At 38.0% G+C, this 26,617-nt stretch overlaps 2 protein-coding genes across 2 annotated transcripts in view; one reads left to right on the plus strand and one right to left on the minus strand.

The window, feature by feature from the left end:
- Positions 1-4,806: 4,806 nt before the first annotated feature.
- Positions 4,807-16,178, minus strand: PRPF38B (pre-mRNA processing factor 38B). Its single transcript, XM_072420085.1, has 6 exons — positions 15,891-16,178; positions 12,691-12,759; positions 9,808-9,959; positions 9,080-9,140; positions 6,756-6,979; positions 4,807-6,178 (listed from the first exon to the last, which is right to left on the minus strand). The coding sequence occupies exons 1-6, from the start codon at positions 16,128-16,130 to the stop codon at positions 5,422-5,424; spliced, it is 1,503 nt and encodes a 500-aa protein (XP_072276186.1). The 5' UTR covers positions 16,131-16,178; the 3' UTR covers positions 4,807-5,421.
- A 6,185-nt stretch (positions 16,179-22,363) lies between these two features.
- Positions 22,364-26,617, plus strand: part of HENMT1 (HEN methyltransferase 1) — a 10,268-nt gene continuing 6,014 nt past the window's right edge. The window contains exons 1-3 of the mRNA XM_072420866.1: positions 22,364-22,450; positions 22,708-22,820; positions 23,531-23,665. Coding sequence (XP_072276967.1) covers positions 22,364-22,450; positions 22,708-22,820; positions 23,531-23,665 — 335 coding nt within the window. The remainder of the gene's footprint in view (positions 22,451-22,707; positions 22,821-23,530; positions 23,666-26,617) is intronic.

The raw sequence follows: 26,617 nt of genomic DNA on the forward strand, positions 1-26,617 counted from the left end.
GACGTAGGGCTTATCTCCACAATGGTGCTTGATTTATATGTACATAATGTGAGAAAGTTTGTACAGGATGTTGAAGGTGACACTACAACTTTAGCACATAATGCCTTTTAATAACAAGCAATCATGTCCTTGAAAGGGTAATTTTCCTATTGTGAACCCAGCACCTACACTATAGCTTTTGACATTTTACATTTAACCCAAATTCGAAAATCACAACACTGAACATAGATCAGCCTGATCATTACTTTATATTAGGAAAAGTAGTGATTAGTTACTTTATTAAAGAAATGGAGCTCCTGAGTTAGGTTAATTACAGTTAAGTACTGTAGTACAGTGATGAATTAAGGGAATATTGCAAACAAGTAGCAATCTGTTCAGATTACCATTACTTCATATATGAAAAAATGTGTCCCTAGTTCTAAAAATATTTATTAAATTTTACAATACCCTAACAAATCATCCTACTGATGATTATTGAAGGATAATGTCCAGTAAATTATGAATAATAATTCAATATTAAACAAAAAATCCTCCTGTAAATTCTAAGGCAGACATCGGAAAAGGAGTAAACACACAACTACATATAAATATATATATATATATATATATATATATAAAACTGGATGTGTGTGTGTATGTATGTATGTATGTTCCACCATCACTGGAAAACACATGGAGACATTTCAACCAAACTTGCTATACATATGACTGAGACTCATGTGAGTGCACCAGTCATCTTTGTACAGCGCTGTGCTATATGTCAGCTATATTTGGTGATCACTAGGAAACGCATCAACACATTTCAACCAAACTTGCTAGACATATGACTCAGACTCATGTTGAGTGCACTGCTGATCTTTGTACAGCGCTGTGCTATATGGTGTGTGGTGTGTGTGTGTGGAGTGTGTGTGTATTGCTCAGTGACAGTGTGCCTTTTGCTTAACACTATTTCTGTATTTGATTGCTTTTCCTGTATAATAAAAGATTGCAATAAATAAATACCTGGGCAACGCTGGGTAATCGGCTAGTTAGAAATCAAAAGATTATATTGTGCAGAGTCAAGGTGCAGAAAAAAAAAGTTACATAATACAAATACATATAATAATACCAATATTACAGGCAGGGCCTGTGTATGGTCATTACCTTCTTTTGAGCAGAGAGTCTCTGTGTCCTCTCCATGGGTCACATACAGTATCTCCTCTCTGTAAAGTAAAGAGACAGTTGACAGTATACCTACAACAAAAAATATGACTATAAATGACAATGCTATATTAGTCATATAATATTGAACCATCCCAGGATATTTTACCTAAAAGCCCAGCCTAATGATAGGCATAAACCATGATTTTTACATAGCATTATTTTTAAAGTCCAAATCAATCAATTACCATAGAAAAAGAATCATCTACTTATGTGATCCGTATTACTGTGGTTAATCAATGATAAAAAAAAAAAAAACGCATGTGTGAAAAACACATGGGGACATTTCAACCAAACTTGCCATACATATCACTGACACCCATAAGAGTGCACCTGTCATCTTTGTACAGCACTGTGCTATATAGCAGAGCTATATTTGAATGAAACACATCAACACATTTAAACCAAACTTGCTATGTTTCACCATCACTTGGAAAAGCATGTAGACATTTAAACCAAACTTACTAGACATACAGTTAGGTCCATAAATATTTGGACAGAGATGACTTTTTTCTAATTTTGGTTCTGTACATCACCACAATTAATTTTAAATGAAACAACTCAGATGCAGTTGAGCTGCAGACTTTCAGCTTTAATTCAGTGGATTGAACAAAAAGATTTCATAAAAATGTGAGGAACTAAAGCCTTTTTTTCTTTACACAATCACTTCATTTCAGGGGCTCAAAAGTAATTGGACAATTGACTCAAAAGGCTATTTCATGGGCTGGTGTGGGCAATTCCTTTGTTATGTCATTATCAATTAGGCAGATAAAGGGTCTGGATTGATTGGGGGAGGAGGCGCTTGTATGTGGAAGATTCAGACAACATGCGGTCAAAGGATCTCTCCATGCAGGTGAAACAAGCCATCCCTAAGCTGCAAAAACAGAAAAAACCCATCTGAGAAATTGCTACAATATTAGGAGTAGTAAAATCTACAGTTTGGTACATCATGAGAAAGAAACAAAGCACTGGTGAACTCAGCAACGCCAAGACCTGGACGTCCATGGAAGACAACAGTGGTGGATGATTGCAGAATCATTTCCATGGTGAAGAGAAACCCACAACAGCCAACCAAGTGAACAACACTCTCCAGGAAGTAGGCGTATCAATATCCAAGTCTACCATAAAGAGAAGACTGCATGAAAGTAAATACAGAGGGTGCACTGCAAGGTGCAAGCCACTCATAAGCATCAAGAATAGAAAGGCTAGATTGGACATTGCTCAAAAACATCTAAAAAAACCAGCACAGTTCTGGAAAAACACTCTTTGGACAGATGAAACCTTGTGGTGATCTAAATGCTCCTTGTAGCTTCTGTAAGCAGCCACTTTAGCAGACTTCAATGGAAAGAGATTACTTGGAAATGTCAGCACAGCCATTTTTAGGCTTTTATTAGGGGCGTTTAAAGCAGGCCTATTAGCAAAGGTTTTACTTTTACATAAAAGGGTTGTAAAAATGTCATGAAGAAAAAAAATAAAAATAAAGGAGAAGCCCCTCCCCTTGCGTCTTTTTCACCACAGCAATCAAGACTGAAAAGGAGTACATATTCATGTCACGTATCCCAGGAGGCGCTTGGCATTTTCCTACATTGAGAAAGAAACGGCATCGAATTTAAAAAAACAAAAAAACGATCACGGCCTGTGCTGATCACTGAATGCCCGTCCTCAGGCCGCGTCCTTCTCTTCCGTCTCCATCTTCAGCCGGCGATTGCAACGACTTTCCTGGAGAGTTTCTGGTGACATCAGAAGGCGCAGCGGGAAATTCTAAATATTTTGTATTGGATTCAATACAAAATTATATATATATATCTCTATCTATATCTATATCTCTATCTATCTCTATCTATCTCTATCTATCTCTATCTATCTCTCTATCTCTATCTATCTCTCTATCTCTATCTATCTCTATCTCTCTATCTATCTCTCTATCTATCTCTCTATCTATCTCTCTATCTATCTCTATCTCTCTATCTATCTCTCTATCTATCTCTCTATCTATCACACACACAGGTTGACATACATAAATCCGGCAACCTCCAGACCTTGAGAGTGCTCAACTTTCAAAAATGTATGTATGTTATATATGCTACTGTACAGTAATATTACAGGTTTCAGTATTTGTACGCACCTTTGTTTTAACAGGTTTTTTTTTTTTTTAAAGTGTAATATTAAATTTAATAAATATTGGACATATTTCGGGGAGATTTGTCTAAGAATTACAGGCCTACAATGTAAAATAAATTTCCATGCAAAACAATGTACCTCTTTTGGAGAGAAAATACGGACATTATTAGACTGCCAGGGGGGGGGGGGGGGTAAGCTAGATGATGCGCAAGGGCAGCTAGGTGCATTGGTAACATACATGTGCTTAGAAAGGCAGCCAGGTTCATTTGCAGGCCAGAGGTTGTATATTGGGGGTCAGGGACCTTATCTAATTTCTGGAAGCTCCCTTATAAATAGGGGTCACCAGATGCCTGCCCACCAACCAGGAATTCCCACCAGGAATTAGGACCATAAGTAAAGAACAGCAATATTTTTCCCTTTACCGTCACCAGCTCAACTTCCTGTTTTTCTTTTTTTAATTTAAAGTCGAAAGACTAGATTTTGTAAAAGCTATTGTTTAAGCCTGAATTGTTCCCAGATGCTTAGCTCTGCAGAGAAGGCAGTTGGAAGCAGTAAACACTTTTTTTCCTGCACTTCCAAAACTATTAAAAGATGAATCTGTCAAGTATAAAGTTACTAAGTTATAAAAAAAATTAAGACATTTCAAACCAGTAAAGAAGAAACTGAACATAAAAAAAAAAAAAAATACATAAAAAAAAAAATACAGAAAGTGTCTTGAAAAGCAGGCTGCACTGCACTTTATTTGGATTTGAAAATGTAATGCCAAGTGCAGCATAAAAACCTCTAAACCTACAGAAAGCAGAGAGGCTGTGACTTTTACAAAATTAGGCTTAGGACACACCTGGGAAAAAATCTGATTGTGATTGTTTTAGGTGACAGGTACAATGGCTGTAGAGACAAGCTGTTTAGCTATGTGTGATATGGAGGGTAGGGAAAATGACAAGCTGACTGCTTTATTATACAATTGTGGGTGTTAAGTGCCAGTCGTTAGTAAGGATTATCAATGGCCCCAAAAATGTTTGGAAATACAGTAAGCAGTCTAGATTTTCACACAAGATGGGCAACTGTTCCAGGCAACAAAAATCTAGAGTGTCCATCAACCCAAAGTTCCAAAATATTAGGAAACCAAAGAGGGCTTAGATGGAAATTGAGCTATACACAGACATAAATACAGCAGTGTAAGATGTGTGCATGATACCACTGGCAGAAGGGTGCTTTCCAAACCATTGGATCATCAAATTTTGTACTTTACTTTTATTTAGATATAGGGTATGCAGCACAGTTGCCTGAATAGGCAGCTGTGGTCTCTGTTAAACAGCAGAGAAAACAAAACCTTGCAGAATAGCCAGGGATCATCCTATGTCTGGGGATCCTTTGATATCAAGAGGTGTATTCATTGGACTTGTTTGGAAATATGGACCAATAATGTCAACCCAAAATTTGAAAGCATAAATTTACATCTACACACAGAGAAACACACACATATTAGTTCAAAATGTAATCTTTTTTTTAAAAACTGTTTACAACCGGACAACACAAAATTTATGTCATGTCTGCATTTGCGTCAATTTTAATAAAAAAAAAAAAAAACAAAACAAAACAAAAAACAACCATTAGATGGCAGTTCTATCAAATATCAGCTAAGCCATGCACGCAGCGTCAGGTGGATAACCACAACCTCACGAGCGTAAGAACAAGAAAAGTGCCCAAACATTTGCCTCAGTCATACAGGGCCCACAGGTCCATTACGTCAGAGGAATTAAAAAATTAGGCATTTCATTTGAACAGGTTGTTCAAATTTTGGAACACGGACTCAATAAAAACTGAACAGTAGCTGCATGAGGAGCAGAGATTCAGCACATGTAGGGAAGAAAAACAAAACAAAATATTGTCCAATGTTCTTGGATTCTCAAGAAGGCACTTCCCTACATAAACATGACTTTTCTGTAACAATGAAATAAAATATAAAATAAAAAGAGTGCTAAACAGGTTAGGACTTGAAAAAGTAAATAACAGGGCCTGGGAAAAATCACAAAAATTTAACCAATAGAAAAAAGGGGAAAAGGATTCAATGTGATCCATTCAGTAAAAAGTCATTAGTCATTCATCTTTGCCTCGATTTTTTTCATCCAATTCAGCACTGTGACGGTCGTGGTCCTTGCCATCGTATTCCCGCTTATGACCTCGATCCTTACTTCTACTTCGTTTGTGGGGTTTCTCCCTACTTGTACTGCGCTCCCTTTTTCTAGATTTTTCGATGTTGTCTGTTCGATCAAGGCTATTGCTTCTGCTGCGCTTGTTTGACTTCTCTTTGTGTCTGTTTGACCTTTCTTTGCTCCGGCTTCTCCCACGAGCATTTTTGCTAGGGCTCCTGCTCTTTTGTTGCTTTCTCTCTTTGCTTCTGCTCCTACTATGCCTCCTCTCCTTACGAGAATCTCTATCTTCTCTGTGTCTTTTTTCCTCTCTGTCTTTTCTCTCCTCACTCCTCCTGCGCTCCTTTGACCGATCTCTAGGTCTATCGGAATCTTTCTCCCTGCCATTACCTTTTTTATCAGAGTCCCTTTTTCTGCTTCTGTCATTCTCTTTTTCCCTGTCTCTTTCACGCCGGTCTGCCTTGCGATCTCGGCTTCGGCTCCTTGTTCTATGTCTGTCTCTGCTTTTACTTCTTCGGCGGTCAACGCCACGCTCATGACTTCGTGAACGACGTTTGTCTTTTGACTCTCGTTCCAATCGTTGCCGTTCCTTTTCTCGCTCTAGTTCCTTGTCAAAGCTTGATGATCCGTGGTGGTCTCGATGATGACTTCTGCTTCGGGATCGCCTGGGAGATCTTCGAGGGCTTGATGATTTTTTAGGAGACCTGAAGCAAAATAGAAAAAGGATTCCAAGTGATTAGGGGGGGGGATACATTTATAATAACTCAGGGAGAGTGAGGAACATTAAGGACACATCAGATAGTGAAGCGTGAATTCACATATAAATCACTTCTTGAAGCAATAATTACTAAAATCACCTCCTGCAATAGGATGAAAACAATTGGTAGGCAATTATCACCCACATGCTCTGCCAGCAAAGACTACATGTGGCCCTGGTGATAAATTGCACAGACATGGATTACCCAAGGACATTAAGGAGATGCAGTATTACCCTCTGAAGGGTATTCTCCATAAATTTCTAAGTTTACTAGAAATCCAGTTTAAAACAAATGTAAGTAGAAGACAAAGATGTTTTGAATTTCCTAGATTGTCTGCAGGAGAATATAGAACTCTTAACAACACAAGGATAGGTAAATTAGAGAAACTAATTTTCATGCTAGGGTCTTGACTGATGTAAAGGCATTAGAAGCGGAAAGGCTCCTCTTAAATAAAAGTGAAAAAAAAAAGATAGACTATCACATTTTAGTCTTGAAAAGGCAAAATTAGTGTAAAAGGGTTAACCTGGATCGACGTCTTTCAGCATGGCGATCCGCTTCTTCTGGCTCTTCAGCATTATCTTTTTTAATCTTTCTTGGTCTGGATTTGATCTGCTGGTCTATGTGCTTCTGTACAGGAACAGGGATCCTTGGGAATAGGGTGGAGAACCATTCCAGTTTTGTCAAGAAAGAACGCAGCATTTCTCCAATGGTCATGACGCATCCTCCACCGGCCTTTACATCTAAATCCTGCAAAATAAGTTTGAAATAAAACCATGTGGGCATTAATAGGTATATTCAGTAAATGTCACACAGATTTAATTTCAAATATTTATTGAAGCTGTTGTTGCCCAGATCCCCATAACATCATAATGGTTTAATAGATGAAAAACAGTCATAACTGCAGCAAAACCTAAAGAAATGTGCTGCCATCAGCTGAGGTCACATACACTAACATTGGAAGAATTATAAAGCTGCAAACCTTACCTTCATCACAATTTGCTATACTGTACCTATAAAGCAGCACAAGACACACTAAGGTTTTGGGGTTTAGGGATGTCAAAGAAATCCCATTGCCACAAAAAAAGCTTAGAAGTACAGAAGCAAAACTGTGGTCTTAGTAATAAAAAGCTTTACCAAGAAAAGAATATACAATGCCTTCACTGCAAACCACTCCAAGGAGTGTACATATTTACTGCCTTGGACATGCTTATATTTTCTACCAAGCTCAACCATTTTTCACACATACCAAGAAAACAAATTACCCATTAAGATTTCAAAAAGAACCTAAAGTAATCTATCAAGACAGGCTTAAAACAGCAAACAAGGCATACCTGCAGCACGTTAACTTTCCAGTGGCCTGTGTCTTGGTGTAATGCTACTCCTCTATCCCTGAAGATATTCAACACTTTTGGGTACATGACTTTTGGTAACAGGCATTTGACCCATTCTTACTGGTCAAGGCTTTACAGCTCTTTTGAGCATTTTAGGACATTTTAGGCCAACTGTAAACTTAACTATACTGTCTTTTTAAAGTTATGTCCTTTCGCAGTAGTGACAGAATGACTTTAATCCACCATAAACAGATTTTATTAAGTGTAGGATTTATGTTCATAGATTGTACCTGTGATCTTCCCACAAGTGTTTAACAAATGGTGTGTGCTTGTGAAAAAGGCATGCAAAAGTTTGAAAAGGAGAGAAATACACTAAAGAACTTCATTGATTACTATTTAAATCTAAACTGACAGCATACGAAAATCTAACCTACTGGCTCAAGTCTTACCAGCTTCACAACAAAAAAATGGCAACAGGTGATATTTGGTGATTTTAGCTGTTCTGCCATAACACATTCAATATATTTTTAACAAAAGTAATGGTGTTCAAATATGCATTACTGAGCCTCGTACACCTACTTCCTGTGCCAACTAATAACCATCAATAAAGGCTTGAGATTTATAAAGAGGAAAAAAACAAGAAAAAACAAGGACGCCAAGAGCAAGTGGGGTAGGAGATTGTGAGTCCTGCACACATTTAAAGGCGAACCTTAAGGTAAAACTTCTTGCACTCACACACACGCATGTGTTCAGATTAATTTCGCCCAATACAATTGATGCAGCACAAAGATCTAGAGGAGAAAAGAGCAGATTAGCTTAAGAACAATATTTCATTGGGGCATGGACATTACTACTGTCTGAAGCAGTGTGGTAAATGTTGTTCTAGTTCATATTTATGTACAACAAAAACAATAGTGAGGTATAGCATCAGCATTTACTGTAAAAGCATGAGCACACAACACTTTTCATGGTTCTAATACCCTCTACAATTAGGAGAAATTGTAAAACTTAAAAACAAATTGTGAAATAGTATAAAGGAAAATTTACTTTGCCCTTTCCATGTGACAGCATCAAACAAGGGCCAACATTCAGCCTATTGGTTACGCAATTACTCCAAGGCAATAAATGAATCCTATTGCTTCAAGAACATTTTTGGGTTTTCAAAATATTTTCATTACTGTTGGTGATGCATAGGTCTCATATGTAAATTTAATGAAAAGACAGTAAATGAAGTGTATAGTCTAGAAGAACATGCTCCCAAAAAAAGCATGGTCGTGACATTATGGTTGACAAAAAAGAACACAGTCAAATAGTATAGTATTGAATTGGTAAAATGGTCAACCAAACTGCTGCAATCACGTACTGCGTTGCTGGTAATAAGTTGTGTCCTCAGAAATACTGGATTCATCATTAGTGCACAAAAACTAAAAACACTATCATATCACAATATATAAACTGCAAAAAGTGCATACTATAAAGCAGAACAATGAAAAGTGAATTACCCTTGCTGACATACCTCTTCGTCATCAAGAAAATCTTCATACCAGTCCCATAAATCCGTAGGAGGTTGTGTGTATCTGTAATGGACATAATTAACGTAAGTAACATAATGGTATGCATGAAAGCAGCAACTAATGCAGATCTGGCAGGACTGCTGATCGAATAAAGTGGAAAATGTGATGCGACAGTGCTGTGCAAACTATGGAATTGGATGGACAGGTTTGGTATCCTTCACTGCCTTTGGTTGTGAAGGATAAAAATGACACCTAAAAGCGTATACACCCACAAAAAAAATAAAAAATCTGCAATGAAAAGTTCCCATATTTATTTGATAACAGGTTTCTTCTGCTGTGAAAAGTCTGCATACATATCAGAACAGTGAGCAATTAATTTGTTCTGTTTTAGAAGTTGTAAAAGGGACAAGGTAAATATTTTTGACATCTCCTCCAAAATATGGGCTATATAGATCATAAAAGATTACCACAAAATGTTAAAGACACGCTTCAATCTAGGATGGAGTGGTGTAAAGTGAAAAGCTGTGTCAAATTTTTACTCCTCAGGAAGAAGTGTGGTGCACTGGACCATCAATTGCAATACCAGATCTGGTCACTGCAGTAAATATATATATATATATATATATATATATATATATATATATATATATATATATATATATATATATATATATATATATATTACACACACACACCATACAACAGGTAGGAAAGTTTAGAAACGACTTACCTTATATACATAAAACCAAGTGCTCTGATGTATGGGGAGTCTGTGTGTGTGATGAGACCCATTACTTGTTTTCTTGTCAACTTCAATGTGAACAGCTTATATAGCAGACAGAATGCCGTTGATACAATGCCTCCAGTTCCAACCCCACGAACCTACATAGGCAAAAACAAAACCACATTATTAAAAGGAAGCACCCTCATCACAACATGAAAATATTTAAAATTGTATTGCTCCTTTTCAGCTGAATAGCTAGTTTCCCCTAAAAGTTCCTTATTAGTTTCACTACCACTTGCCCTACCCACTAAGAAATAAATCATTTTTTGCAGTTGACGTATTACTAAATGCAGTTAGAGAAAGCAGTATTTGATCCTCAGCTGATTTTGTACATTTGCCATCTGACAAAGAAATGACCAGTCTATAATTGTAATGGTAGGTTTATTGTAGCTGTGAGAGACAGAGCAACAAAAGAACCCTCAAAAACCCAGTGCTCAAAGTCAGAGCTTGCTGTGCATTGTAATGAGTGAAATAGGTATTTGATACCTTCTCAAAAGATGACGTAGCACTTGGTGGCAAATCCCTTGATGGCAATCACAGAGGTCAGACATTTCTTGTAGTTGGCCAACAGGTTTGCACATATCTCAGGAGGGATTTTGTCCCACTCCTCTTTGAAGATCCTCTCCAAGTCTGTAAGGTTTTGAGGCTGATGTTGGGCAACTCGAACCTTCAGCTCCCTCCACAGATTTTCCATGGGATTAGGTGTTTGGAGATTGTCTAGGCCACTCCAGGACCTTCGCATGCTTCTTCTTGAGCCACTGCTTTGTTGCCTTGGCCGTGTGTTTTGGGTCATGATCATGCTGGAACACACATCCACGACCCATTTTCAATGCACTGGCTGAGGGAAGGAGGTGCTCAAACAAGATTTGATGGTACATGGCCCCGTCCATTGTCCCTTCGATGCGGTGTCCTGTCCAGTTAGCAGAAAAACACCCCCAAAGCATAATGTTTCCACCTCCAAGTTTGACAGGGGGCATGATGTTCTTAGGGTCATAGGCAACACTCCTCCTCCTCCAAACACGGCGAGTTGAGTTGATGACAAAGAGCTCAATTTTGGTCTCATCTGACCACAACTTTCACCCAGTTCTCCTCTGGATCATTCAGATGTTCACTGGCAAACTGCAGACATGCCTGTACATGTGCTATCTTGAGCAGGGGGACCCTTGCGGGCTCTGCAAGATTTCAGGCCTTCATCTCACAGAGGGTGCTCCTAATCTCAGCTCTGTTACCTGCATACAGTGAAGACACCTGGGAGCCTAAAATCTTGCTGGTTGATAGGGGATCAAATACTTATTTCACTCATTACAATGCACATCAAGCTCTGACTTTTGAGCACTGGGTTTTTGAGGGTTCTTTTGTTGTTATTGTCTCTCACAGCTAAAATAAACCTACAATTATAGACTGGTCATTTCTTTGTCAGAGGGCAAATGTACAAAATCAGCAGGGGATCAAAACATTTTTTCCCTCACTGTAACTGCTAAGAGTCAGTGTGTAAAAAGGAATAAATGGCTACACTTACACATATTCAGCTGACACTTAACTTCTAAAGAAAGAAAAACAGGGAATCAGAGCACTGTCAATTTTAAATTCTAGTTGAAGCAGAAATAAATGTATTTTTAATTTTTTTAAACCATCCAGCTCCAGGGATATGCCTGCCCAAGGCGGTTTTCACTTTTAATCTGAAACTTATTTTAAAAGCATAAAATAGAATTTTTAGCTTTGATATTTTTTTTACATGTGTGAAGAGATTGTGCCCTACTCTGCTCACAAATGAGATTTGTTTGAATCTTCACAGATTCGAAATGAGTATGTGACAGATACGCTGTCTGTAACATCTTCCAAAATCACCAGTTTGGCAGTGGGTCGTGTCCTTGAAGGGCTGCCCGACCACCACAAGATTTCCCCAGGGCACCACCTTATCCATGTGATCAGAAGCATGCCCAGACATTGGCAGAATGCATATAGGCACACTGGGGCAATACACGCTACTTAACCAAGGTTAGAATTGTGATGGAATTCATGTATGTTAGATCAATATTATTTACTTTGATCTTCTGTGTGATTTTAAATACAGACTGTTTTTATCTAATCTTGTTATTAATAAGAATATGTTTATCAAAGTTTGGCAACTTGAATATTCTGGTCATGGAATTCCGATATGTGATTTGAGAATTCTGTTTGAGCAGTGTAGATTGTAACTTCACAGAAGTCACTATTCAAAGAGGTCTTACAAGTCTATGAGAAGATAAACCAGGTATTAGCAGAAACTGTTAAGGACAGGGTATTTACCTTTTTTTTTTCGATAGGTGGGGGTGGCGTCACTAACACTTTTTTTCTGGAACACTTATGAGCCCAAACTCAAAAAAAAAGTTGTTTCAACTGCACATTAACATCCCCTTGTGATATTTGAGATTCCTGATAATGGGAAGGCCACCATCAGAAGTGAGGGCCTAAGGTGAGTAAATTTTAAAAAAACATTTTTTTTTGTATCAACATTGTGGTATCTACAAGATTAGGGTATACATACCGAAGCAAAGTCAGTTTTAAATAAGAAAAACATTAAACAAAGATCTTATCTCTGGACAAAAGCAGTAACCTTCCTCTTCCTCCATTGTACCAGGGCTGACCAATTTTACACAAAGTATTTTCACAGAAAACAATGCTTTAAATGGCTTACATTAAATTTGCACAACTTAAGAACAAATAAAACAAGAAAATCCTGGACAACAAACTTTCATAATGTGTATTTCACAGCACTGGAGACTTCTGTTATTTACTTCATCTTGGAGGGAATTAAATCAAAATGAGGAGGCACGTACTTGTACTTACCCCTCCGCACATTCCTGTCTGCCCAGCTGTTTTTCGACTTCCCTTCTCCCATGGTTCGACGTGATTTACCTAAGAAGGAAAGACATTGCGTTACAACATACAACTACTGATGAAATCAAAACCAAACTTTTAGTCTTTGTTGAACACTTGGGACATAATTTAGATTAGTAAAAAAAGAAATGAATGAATGGTTTGCAGCACATAAAGCTCATAACATAACACACATAGTCGACTTATTAATAACTTACATACCGCCAATATGTTACGCGGCACTTTACAAAGTCAACAGCTGCGTTCCTAATCATCTCTAAAGGCTCACAATCTAAGGACACCACCACACCCATACTTAACACATTATAAGTACATTTCTTTGAAAGACATGTTTTTGGAGTGCCCAGAAAAACCACATGCAAACACAGAACATACAAATTCCATGCTAGGGTGCTAGCCACTGAGCCACCACGTCGCCCCATATAGAGTGGGATAAATCCTAGAAAAAGGACTCCACAAACTGTGTAGTTCCATTGTAAAAAAAATTAGCCATTTCTGGGTATAATTCAACTACCCAGCCAAAATTGAAATGAATGTATGTATACACATATAATATATATACATATATCTCTGATGAGATTATTTACATCTCTCTGACCTTTTATACATAAAACATAAAAAAAAAAAAAAAGAACAAAATACACAATCCCTGAACCACACATATATACCCTTGCAAGGTAAGGAGTACTCAGCTACAAACAAGTTGATCATTCAAAATGAAATTTAGTCATTTTCAGAATGCTATGGAAACCGATCTGTTGTTTCCCATCTGTTGCTTCAATGTGGGTGTCAGAGCTAATTTTCAAAAATAAATGAGTCATTTTATTTTTAACATGTAATCAATGTAAAACTATCAAAATGTCAGAACCTTTGTTTCTTTTTTTTCAATATTTAAAGAAGGCAGCAATCTCTGCATGTTCCTTTTTACATCTGCATAAAAATATTCCTTCTAGAGCAGGGATGAGCAAACTTTTTGACTCAGGGGCCACAATCTGAAAAAAAAAAAATTTGACAGAGGGGTGGGGCCAATGGGGGAGTGGGCGGGGTTATGCCATCATGACACCACTGAATGTGATGTCATGATGGCATAACCCCGTCCACTCTCCCATTGCAGATCTGAGCCTGTGATGGGGGAGTGGGCGGGTTGTTTGCAGCCCGCCCACTCTTCCATCGCAGGCTCAGACCTGGGGGATGTTTTCTGCAGCTTTGGCCAGTGCACCCCCAGAGGGGTCCTGACCCTGCTCGGGTCAGAGAAATATCCCTATTGGGCCGCATACGGCCCGCAGTTTGCCCATGCCTGTTCTAGAGGTTACATTAATTCCATGTGCAGTGTTTACAGGCAATATGAATATTAGAGACTCAAAACAACTGTAACTAGTAATTAATGAACTTCTGGTTTTGTATTGTGGACCTTATTTACAACAGTTTGTGATTCAGCAATGGGTAGAGAAAGAAAGGACACAAAAAAGACAGCTATGGGTTCAGCATGTTAGTGGGAAAATAAAAGATTTTCAGCCTGTCTGATCACTTCCCCCACAGGAGGCTCCTAGACAAAAAATCAGAGTGAAAGTGGCCAGCATGACTTTCCAATCCTGCTGTCTGCATTGGGAGCAGACATTCCCCTGTCTGCCACAGTCTATCATATCTTACCGGCATAACCAGATGTTTACAATACAATGTTTTGCTGCATTAAAAATAACCTGTGTGGTCTCAGGCATTCATACAAAAGTGTTATGGGCCAGGTATATTTACTTTGGGAGAGGACAGAGGATGCTGGTTAAACATCCATAGCTATTATATGTGCTATTTAATTTAAAGGACTTAAAAGCAAACCAGTATTTCCCCAAATAACTCTCCCTGATGCTGATTGCATTTGAAAAATTCATCCTAGATTAACAGACTTTGGAGATTTCACACCAAGACATAAATCTACTCCCAAACATTTGTTTTCTTCAGGTACAATCATACCATATCAGTATCATAATATTATGGTAACCTTATGTTACTATCTTCATCTGTTCTACATACAGACACTGCAGATCTCCTGAAGCATATTCACAGCCACTGCTTGTCTACCTAGACACAGGGGCTCCATGGTATTTCTACAGGTGCATCAGAATGGATGCTTGTAGTCTCCATTAGAAGCTTTGTAGGTGCAGAACGTGTAGGCAGGGAAAGAGCAAGGATACACATTGTGAGATCAACATGTATTAAGACAAGCAGAAATGTAATTCTGAAATCACTGCAACAGCTTGTGCAGGTATATGCGAGTTAATTAGGAGATACACCTACCTACTTTATACACATACATACACCGAGCTACTTTATACACATTACACACACATATACATACACCGAGCTACTTTATATATATACACACACACATACACCGAGCTACTTTATATATACACACATTACACACATACATACACCGAGCTACTTTATACACACACACACACACATACATACACCGAGCTACTTTATACACACACACACACACACACATACACCGAGCTACTTTATACACACACACACACACACATTACACACATACATACACCGAGCTACTTTATACACATTACACACAAACATACACCTACCTACTTTATACACATTACACACAAACATACACCTACCTACTTTATACACATATACATAGACATACATTGGACACAGAGCTACTTTATACACATTGTACATACATAGTCATACACAGACCTGCTTTATACACATAAAACATACAGACATATACATACATTGTACATAGATCCACTTTATATGTACAACTGACAGTATTGTGATGCATGTAAAGTTTATTGTAGGGCTTCCCATGATCTAAACTTGTAGGGTTTCCTCAGTGTTTGGAGTCTACACATATTAGTAAGAGGAAGGTGCTGTCCGATCAGAACACAACAATCACATCCTTGGCATGAAAGTGGTAAAGGAACCTCTGGTGGTCACCTCCATGATCCATGAACGATGTGGATTTTCTGTAGGCCCCATTCTCGGTGTTGTGTAATATCTTGGCGCCATAGCATAGTTATAACCTTCATAGTTATAAACTTCATCCATAAGGCCCTCAGTAATCCCCCGGGACACATCTCATCCATTCCACACCCCACACACCGGGCCCGCCTAGACCTCCTTACCTTAAAATAGATTTCATCCACCACCTCATGGTACGTCTTCAACTCATACAGCTGCACCTTGAAATAGGGAGAGGACAAGATGTTGGTGAGGATCATGGGGTTCAAATTCATAGTCTTCTCATTGCCCCATAGTGGCAGCACATTCCCAGGCTTCCCGGAGGGCGCCGGCTTACTTCCAGCGCCGCCTGTCTGATTAGGTTGCGGGGTCCCGGCCAGGGCCGCCGCGCTGTTATTCGCCATTTCTAACCTAAGCAAAGATGGCTGCTGCCTCACCGGAGAGGAGGAAGTGACGTACACGTGCGGCAAAAAGCGGAAGCAAAGCAAGTTAGCGGCCTTCCAAACCAACTAATCGTTGTGCCTATCCTGCGGACAAATCATTTCCTGACCAATCGCCGTTCGTTATACTCAAAACCAATAAGAGTTCTAAATCAGGTCCTTACGTAATGTTCAGAACTTTACTTCCCTCCCACTTTTTTTTGAAGCACTCATCTTTATTTATAATGTATATAGGCATTAAACATCGTCAGTAAGGGTTATGCGTACATTTATAACCTAATTAAAGGATTTTTGGAGATAATTCCGACATTCTTCATTCTTCATAATTACATGTTGTTAATATAAAAGTCTGAAGCAAATTTCCTTTTTTATTTTAAAGGAGTAGAGAATTGTTAAAGCTCCTGTGAGATTTTTTTCCAACGGGTCGTGTAAATTTCCCTGCACTTCCTGTTTAGGCCAGGGTTTACATTATTGTACATTGCAAATTATGAACATTAGTTTTTTGTAATACCATTCATTTCTAACTCACCTTGATAACACCTATGAAGCCCTATTTAGTGTACAGCGCTGCAGAATATGTTGGCACTATGTAAATCCTGTTTATTAATAATAATAACATATGATCCTATGGTGGACAGGGTCCCCTGAATTAACAAAACCTACCTGACAGTTATAAACATAGAAGGGTGATGGTTGGAAAAAAAGTGGTTTAAACAGTTTGTCTTTTTTTGTTGTAACTGGAACAAGTGATCTGCAGCAGAGAAAACTTGGCTCTAGCCATCACTTTTGAGTCACATTTCCATAGAGGGAACCCAGACATCACAAAAAAATATAACAAAGTTTCTTCAATTTCAACACTAAACCTAAAACACAACAACTACTAAAACAATTGATTCCATGTAAACTGGAATATTGAGCTTTTTTAAAAGAAATTCAATCAGATCCAAGCAAATACAAAAGAAATGTTAACATCATGATTAGCATATGATTAGTTCCCCAGTTAGGAGGCTATATATTCACATGAATGTGCATTGAATACAATGATTAGCCAAGTCTATGGCCAGATAAGCCCCCTACCTCAAAGGCTTCTTCACACTGTGTGCTTTCTAAACAAGAAGAGGGATAGATGATTCCAAAGAAAAATGTAAATAATTTATCTGCAATAACACCTGAAATATTAGTTATGAAGAGATAAAAGCTATGTCTTTGTATGGAGTGTACATTGTAAGGTACATATAGAACCCAAATAGTCTGTACCAACCATACACAGTCACCAACAGACCAGTAAAATGCTTGTATGGACACGTTAAACAGCAATCGCACGGTGTTTGGGCTTACTGCGTGTATGGACACGTTAAACAGCAATCGCACGATGTTTGGGCTTACTGCGTGTATGGACACGTTAAACAGCAATCGCACGATGTTTGGGCTTACTGCGTGTATGGACACGTTAAACAGCAATCGCATGGTGTTTGGGCTTGCTGCGATCAGGACCACACACTGGTATTAAAGGTTCTGCTTTTGGCCCAGTCATCAGAACCACTCAGTCCATATGGCCTGTTGAGTTTTTATTTCAGCACCATCTCACTTTAGGAAGGGCTCAACCCAACGTAAGGCTATTGCGAATGAAAGAGACTTCCTACTCCCTGTGCCCATTGTATGATTATAATGTCAGAGCATGTTCTGAACTAACATATACCATAGGTGCTTCCACAGCCGAGAGTGGTCTTTCACTGTAAAGGTATTCTACATTTTATGTTCTTATTTTACAGCAAATCCATTATATTGTCTGTATATCAGTTCTTTGCTTTTTCATCTCTTTATAAATATTCTCTATTTACTGTTTTTAGCTGGTACACAACCCTTAGGGCACACTCGATCATGTTTGTAAAAATTGAATTTGCCATTCTATCTGTTCAGTTGGTTTCTGAGAGAATCTCCTTCTAGTAGCAGCAGGCTGAGATCCTTGTCCTTTAAGTAGTGTGTTCTGTACTCATTGGGCCTATTTTATTTAAAGCTCTCCCAAACAGATAGACTATCATGGGAGAGCCTGGGTCATTTAGCAAACCTGGAATTAATCTGTTCCTGAATTAAAAAGAAAACTTTGCCAACCAATAGCAAATTATTTTTAAGAAATCCATTCCAGGTTTGCTGGATCACCCAGGTTCTCCCATGAAGGCCTATATTCTCTAGTCTTGGAGAACTTTAATAAATCAGGTCCTTTTTTTTTTTCCAAACGACCAGGGACTCCCAATCATGATGTTTTTTTGTGGATTTCTTCCAGGTCTGTGTGGTAATCCAAAACTGCATTTTCTAGGAGCTTCCTGTGTCAAAGACCAGGTTGTTTACTTTTAATGGTTTACAGTAAATGGTCTTGTATGTGGTCTACTGTAACTGGTGTAACTGCACAGTTTTCATGGAAATAAATTTAGCTGTGAAACTGTTGGTCCAAACGACATTATTTATTGCTTAAGCAAGGAGTTACAATATAGTGACAGAGTACCCATCACATATAAATGATGTATGCCAATTGTGATCAGATGTGACTACAATTATATAGCATTAGACTCGTGACAGATTTCTTCAAAGGTATTTGCTAGGTTTGATGGATCACCCAGGTAATTCCAGGTTTGATGGATCACCCAGCTTCACTGATGAAAGTGTATCCTCCCCAGCCTTGGAGAGCTTTAATGAATCAGAACCAGTGATGCTGTCATTTGTAGTTTTTATGGTAATATCTGGCTCTGTAAGTGTTTGGTGCACACAAGAATGATTCTCATCTGCAGCTACCAATATATATATATATATATATATATATATATATATATATATGAACGTTTTTAGGTTTACATTCCCGCTTCCCCTATTAATGTAGGTTTTAAATTACTTAAAAAAAATTTCAAGTCCAGTGTCAGGTCCATCACAAAGCCACTGATTTGTAACTTATCTGTATCAAAAGCCTGGAAAATGTATTATCTATATTGGAATATGAAATGGTAAAAACCCTGGCAGATTTTGGAGGTTAGTGTTCCATTTGGAAACTTTCTTTTCACTGTTTAGGAGACACAGCAAGAAGGCTTTTTTATTCAAATTGAAGGGAAATTCACTCCTTTTTCCAAAAACAGATGTCCACAGTGTGTGATTTCACCAGTTGGAACCCCAAATACACAAGCAGATTTATAGACCATCTATCCACTATTTCTGGATTTATAATAATACTATATATATATATATATATATATATATATTAGAAATATATATATTTCTATTAGCAAATAATAATTAAAATATGTACCTTTGGCAGTTACGGCTCATAACCTTTGTATATGTATAGTTAGGTTTGTAATTAATGCATGCTTTTGTTTGTTGATTTTTGTATATAAACAGGTTTTCTCCAGGCTTTCTGTTTGTCCTAGTTTGCCTATAAAAAACCTCACTTGATGAATATTAACCTAATTACATTCAGGTTTGGTGCCACATAACTTAGTATAAGGTCAATATCTTAGAACATTGGAGCTTTTTTTATTTCGTTTTTTGAACTGTGAGAAAGATATTTGGTGTGGCCATCTTTTATTGACAAAAACAAGAAATATTATGAGAGAATGTTCAAACAAGGTTGTTCTAATATGCTGATGAGGATGAAACTCTGGACAGAGACCTAACCTAGTAGGGGTGGTAAGACCAGGATAAAAAGACAGTGTATGGATGTATGAGAGAGAGGTGTGAGCCATTCATAGGGGATACAGTGTGCTTTTGGTCAGAGGAGAAAGAAACCATAAACTGGTAACTGTTGTTTTTAGGTCCTATCTGTACTATTCCTTAAATGTTTAGCATATGTAGTATGTGTGTTAAAAAAAAAAGTTTTCACTGTCTTTGTCTCTGCACACAATTGTTGTGGTTACTCTTTTGCTAATGATCACCTCTAAACTTAGAGCTTGAATAAATGTTCATACTGTTATAGGACAATGATTGTCTGTATATAGATTGTAAAAAAGTTATATTACCATTTGGGTGTATTAACAACAGGATTGTCTTTCTGTTTTAAAAAAAAAAACTTGTGTATTTATTTAAAAATCTTCATGGAAAGTTACAGCAGAAATTGTAACAAGAATACATGAGTGTGAATAGGTGTATGTGTGTGGGGTGACACCTGATAAATGTGATATGGTAAAATACGATATATACAATTTCATACATTCAAATATGGTCATACATACAGAAATGAAGAACGAAGACCAAATGCTAATACAACACATAATTTTGTTTTAACATAGATAAATGGTATACTGTATCACCATAGATATCTATATTCATAATAGTTATAATTAGGGATAAATAATGCATGAAGGCATATGTGGGAATGTTTGTGATCTGTTTACCTCTGTGCAGTCACATAGACCCCCCTGGAGGATCTCTAATGAATTCCAGGCACGTACCCCTGGAGGATCTCTAATTATTGAATTCCAGGCACTTACAGAAGTGACAATAGATAACCTGTTTTCGTCCTTCTGTCTGTTTATGTTCACAGGACAGACATAATGACAGGGTAGGTAACTAACTGTAAAAATAGATGATGCTAGCACTTGAGATGGACAGGTGACAGAACAGATTGAGTGAAGTGACAACCACCATGCTGATCTTTGCTGACACCCAAACACAAATGACCGCGCTGTGCTTCCATAACAACTCCAGAATTCCTTTTTTAATTAATTACTGAAGTTTGAATAAACCAATCCCTAGCTAGGCGAATGTTTAAGACAATAGGTGTCCTTCAAATTGCATCCATTAGCCAATTCTAACTCTCCAATGATACATAATGGGGAATATTTGTATAGGACTGGGAGCTGGGAATATAGCCAGAGAAGCCAAAGGGAGCATGAAGAATAGGAATGAGTTAAACATGAAATAGTTAGCAGGGGAGATGCTAGAACGACTAGTTCTGAGGGAAGCAAGCTCATGGGGTAGCCATTAACATCTTAAAAGGTAGCTAGCAGGTACCATTCCTTAATGCATTTGTATTTTGCTCTATATGTCTGTTATCATTGTGTTGGGTTGGTGTTTTGTAACTGGAGGGTTATGTTCTAACCATTACTATATTATTACAGGGGATTATTACTAACATTATTGTCCTTACTGTTTATTTTGTTATTTGGAGTTCCTATGTTACACTACACTATTCCAGATTTTGGAATATTAAACAATAGGTTGGTGTGCATTGTACCTCTAGTGCCCGTGGGCTTGGTTGTGTTACTTATCTATGTAAGATTGCATCTTGTGTGTATCTGGCATAGATCTATCTCTCTAAATGTGTATGGTTTCCCAGTAGCTCAGTCCATGGATGAATTGCAGGTGGGGAACATTGTCTGGCGTGATAGCACTAATGATTCTAGTTTATAGGATAGCTTGGGGAATGGTAAAAGTGTAGGAAAAGTACCTAGCTGTTACACAACCCCTAGATTACATCAGATGGTATGCAATATTTGTATCTGTGTGCACCTGTCCAGCTAGATTTTAAATGAAATTCCACTAGTGATAGCTTCTGGTTCTGCAGGCTGAGATCCCTGTCCTATAGTAGTGTGTTACTGTACTCTGGGAGTCTGCTCTTTGTTCCTCTTCCCAAACAACCAGGGACAGCAATCTGTTACACAGGGTCTAAGTATGTGCTTGAACATGGTCTTGATGTTCTGTTTTGTTATATCTAGAAGCTTAAGGTATAAGTGCGACCTTCATTCGTCTTTACCAAATTACATATCTATATAGCAATTAAATATTTTTGGGCGTGTTTGCCAACCTTTGTTCCATGATGCACATACAAAGAAAATGCTTGTGTTCATTTACTAAGAAACTTTGTTAGGTTATCAGGCAGTAACAGGTCAGGAGTCATATGACTTCATTTTGCATTGCACCACAGCTTGTTCCAATTTGCTGTGGAATGTTTAAATGCAGTATGTCTTATTTTAGCCAATGGCACACCAAAGCAGTACATTGGTATGACCTGGAAATGTAATTTGACTTGTTGTGGCATAGGGCCTCTGTTCAGCAACACTGCCCAGAGCATACAAACGCATGAATGAGCCCTAATTAAAAGTTGTTTCCTCTTTACTTATTCTAAAACAATAAAATTGGGTACTTGGTAATAACCTACAAGTTCTATAATATCTTTCAGTACTTACTGAGAAGTTACCTCAAGACACAAGATGCACGCAGTGAGATTTAGTCCTCCATTGAGCGTACAAAGAAGGATATTTGTACAAGATTTTGTGTCGGAATACAAACCCAAGAAGGTAAGGTTTCGTATCTTTTTTTTTTAACATACATTCGTGCTTGTTGAATATTTCTTACAAGATAAAAAAAAACTTGATATATAATTCCTATTTTAACATTTTCACATGCATATTGCAAGTACAACTATGGAAGCTCAATATATAGGAGGCATCTGGGTGTTTTGGTAAATCATAGACACCATGAAAGGTAACCGTAGCTAATGATTTGAAATGGAAGCTGTAATTTTATTATCATTCTTTTTTTCTTTTCTCTGCAGATTGCAGACCTAGGATGTAGAGAGTGCATCGTCCTAGAAAAATTGAGAAATTCCAATTTCACAGAGCTACTAATCGGTGTGGACATTGATGATCGTATATTACTACTCAACATGTAATTTTTTAAAAAATCTCTTATTTAAAGACATGACTAAATTACATGAAAAAGTTTTTATTCAATATTGTTACTCCAGGAAGACAATGCTTATTTTAAATTTAGCATCTGGGAGTTTATGGTTCTTATATTCCAAAATTGAGCACAAGATTTTATTGCAGACCATAAAGGTGTGCTTAAAAAAACAAGAACCTTTTTCTTTAAAAAAATGTCTCCTTATGGAAGCTCTTAAAGTAAAACTGTGGCCTCCCAATAAAAAAATGTGCTGTAGCGCCTAATTAAAACTACTACAGCGCATCTGCGCTTGTTGTTTTTTTTAGGGCACATCTTAAAAAGGAAAATGGATATCTACTCTCCCTGCATTTTACTGCACACAAAACAGTTTCTCCCCCACTTGGCAGAGATCAGTTTTTCTGATCAGTTTATCATTTTTGGAAGAGAGCTCAGTCACGTGATTTTCACGTCAGGTCAGGCCTTTTTATTTTTGTTAGCAAAAAGCTTCATGGGATAAGCTTCATTTTCATACATAGAACTCAAAGTGCTATCCCACCATAAAGTTCTGATGCATTTAAATATGCAGGGCTTTTTTTGTAATTATGAGGTTTTTACATTCCATAGTTAATAGATTTAGTACTTGTTTAGACTATTCAGGTGGATTTAGTTGTACGTTAACTTGTAAATCTGATGTTTATTTTTTTCTCCCCTATTAGGCATAGGATGACCCCTAATTTTGATCATTACTTGTTTCCCTTGGAAAGGCCCTTAACAGTCATGTTATACCATGGCTCGGTTTGTGAGAAGGACCCAGCACTTGTTGGGCTTGACCTGATATCCTGCACCGAGTTGTAAGCTGTGTGTTTTTTTTTTTTTTTTTTTTTCATAAAGTGGAAGAAGAAATAAATGACAATTTGAATTCTGTATACATTTACAATGGTATTTACATACTCTATGAGCTCTATTTACAAATTATTTCCCTGTTAGTTTTTCTTTAGATTCCTTCATAATTTTGGCTTACACAGATAGCATTTCCTATTGTCACAGTTGTGCAATTTTGAGGTTGGCCACTAGATGGCAGAAAGAGTCAATATTTTTAATAGGGATTACTGTTGGTCGAATAGCTCACTATTCGATTCGGCAGCTATTCGCTCGAATAGACCAAAATTATTTGGGTGGTCGAATGTCAAAGTCGAACACCATTAAAGTCAATGGGAGAAAAAATTCGGGTTTTTTTCAGCACTGTGTAGAGCTTCTACAGCCTCCAAACAGACATAAAAAGATACATTATAAAAGTATACATAAAAAGATACATTGTAAAAGGATACATAACACTATTACATACCCCTGGACTTCACATGAAGATTAAAGAGCACCTGTCACATCAATATTAGGCTAAAGTTAGGTATACACTTTCAATAATTATTGTTAGAAAATGAACGATTACGACCGATCAACGATTATGCACGAATATACTTGAAAAATCATATTGTGTACAATTCTGTACATGCTGTAATAATATGATCGTTCATATATAATCTACCAACAGTGTCCACACGCTAGATACAATCGTTTGAACGATGCAGGGAGGGACATGTAAAGGAGAAAGTGTACCGCAGAAACATGGACGATCACTGAACGACTGTACACACGATAGATAGATAGTCGGCCAATCAGATCCACGGTGGCGGTCGTTCATTTCCAACGACAATCCTCGTTCATCGGCGTCCTTGGTCACTTTTTTTTGGCCAATCGGTTGTTCATCGGTCGGTCGTTTCCAACGATAATTATTGGACGTGTGTATGCAGCTTTAGTCTACATGGACCAGGGTTCCTCAAACTACGGCCCGCGGGACGAATACGGCCCGCTGAAGTTCTCCATCCAGCCCGCCGGCTGCTGAGGCTGCTTCTCCTGCCTGAGTTCTGGCTGCCTGCCATCTGCACTCCAGGGAACCCGGTCACGTGACACCACTGTTGCCGGGGTAACACTGGAGCTGTCGGGCTGAAGCCATCAGGCAGAGAAGGTATGAGCAGAGACTCACTGCTGCCTTCATACATCAGGCTGGTTCTCACTGCAGCACAAATGTACATGATCAATGTACATTTGTAAATACCGTGTTTCCCCGAAAGTAAGACCTACCCCGAAAATAAGACCTAGCACTTTTCCCCCAACCTGCCCTAATATAAGACCTACCCCGAAAATAAGACCTAGTAGAAAAAGAAAAAAATAAAAGCAAACATAAATTAAAACAGTACTCACCGAGCGGGAGACAGCGGGCGTACACACAGCGGGCTAACACACAGCCGCACAAGCCGATGCTTTCCTTGTAGTTCCGGCTCCTGTCACAGGCGGAGTGATATTACATGCACTTCGCCTGTCAGAAGCTGAAGTGCATGTAACCAGGCTTGTTCTAGTGAGCCCTTAAAAATGTGTTAAAAAAAAAAAATTTAAAATAATATACTCACCTGATACGCGATCCTGCGTGTGTTTCTGGCTGCAGCAGCGTCTCTCTTCTCTCCTCTGCCAGCATCCTGTCTTTTCCTGTTTGTAAAGCAGGAAAGAAACCGGCACAGCGCCACCTGCTGTTCCATGTCCTAACTGCCGAACAGTGGAAAAAAAGCACAGAGTGATCAGAAGGGGAATTTGTAAGGGGAATTTGGGAATATGGTGTTTTTTTTCATTAAAAAAAGTATATAAGACCTACCCTGAAAATAAGACCTAGTGTGTTTTTGGAAGCCCAAAAAAATATAAGACAGTGTCTTATTTTCGGGGAAACACGGTAGTATAAACATACTATGCACATTGATCATGTACACATGTGCTGCAGTGTGATCCAGCCGATGTATGAAGGCAGCAGTGAGTGACAGGTAGCAGACACTGACAAAGTTTTTTTAGCAGCCCTTTTTTAATTAATAAAAAGTGTGGGGTAGTGTTGGGTGTAGGGTAGGGTGTATAAAAAGAAGCAAATTAATGAATTGCTTGAGATTATTCATTTGCATGGAAAATGCAAGATAAATTTGCATTTTCAATACACACAGTGAAAAGTCAAATTTATCTGTGCATTTTCCATGCAAAGGAATAATCTCAAGCAATTTTAAAGCCAAAGTAAACGCCACTTTTTTTATTTTTAATGATCGGCAAGCGTGCTGTGCATATAGTATTGTTCTTTCATGTTTTTTATACAATAAATACGTTTTGTGCAGTGTGCATAAGAATCTTCTCCTGTTTTTTTTCAAACTATAGTACGGCCCCCCGACAGTCTGAGGGACCGTGAACCGGCCCCCTGTTTAAAAAGTTTGAGGACCCCTGACATGGACTGTTTCCCCAGCGTTTACCCTATGGTTTTTTAAAGCCTATGTTTTGAAGTCCCCATGCATTCCCATGGGCTAATCTACACAAGGACGTTTCCTTCAGGCACGTTTTTAAGCGTTATCTTAAACGTTGCTTGCAACATTTAAAAAATTAAAACGCTGGATAAACGCGGGAAAATGCTTCCATTGAACTCAAGCATTTTTAAGCTTTAATGAAAGCTTCCATTGAAAACAATGGGGGCTTTTATATAAACATTTTTAGCTGGACTTTGGAATCTGGAAGCCCCCTTTAATAAGGAGACTCCCAGATCTCCACCGCCCCACCCTGGGGTACATAGTACAGGGGTACATAAATCCCCTTACTCATTCCCTGAAAGGGTTAAATATAAGTAAAAAGTAGGACAAGGCTTTAATGTTAAATTATTTTATTAATGTGTGTGTTTGTGTAATTAAACTTTTTTTTTTTTACAGGTTATCCCAATGACAGGAGAA

This window comes from Pyxicephalus adspersus, chromosome 8 (assembly GCF_032062135.1).
Source record: "Pyxicephalus adspersus chromosome 8, UCB_Pads_2.0, whole genome shotgun sequence".
Lineage (NCBI taxonomy): Eukaryota > Metazoa > Chordata > Amphibia > Anura > Pyxicephalidae > Pyxicephalus > Pyxicephalus adspersus.

Bases quoted from the DNA above. Each gene is read 5' to 3' on its own strand.
- PRPF38B (XM_072420085.1), bottom strand. From the start codon at position 16,130: ATGGCGAATAACAGCGCGGCGGCCCTGGCCGGGACCCCGCAACCTAAT. The intron at 9,141-9,807 runs GTAAGTCGTTTC...TGTCCATTACAG, and splicing joins CTTGGTTTTATGTATATAAG to ATACACACAACCTCCTACGG. The intron at 6,980-9,079 runs GTATGTCAGCAA...CTTATTTTGCAG, and splicing joins ATTTTCTTGATGACGAAGAG to GATTTAGATGTAAAGGCCGG.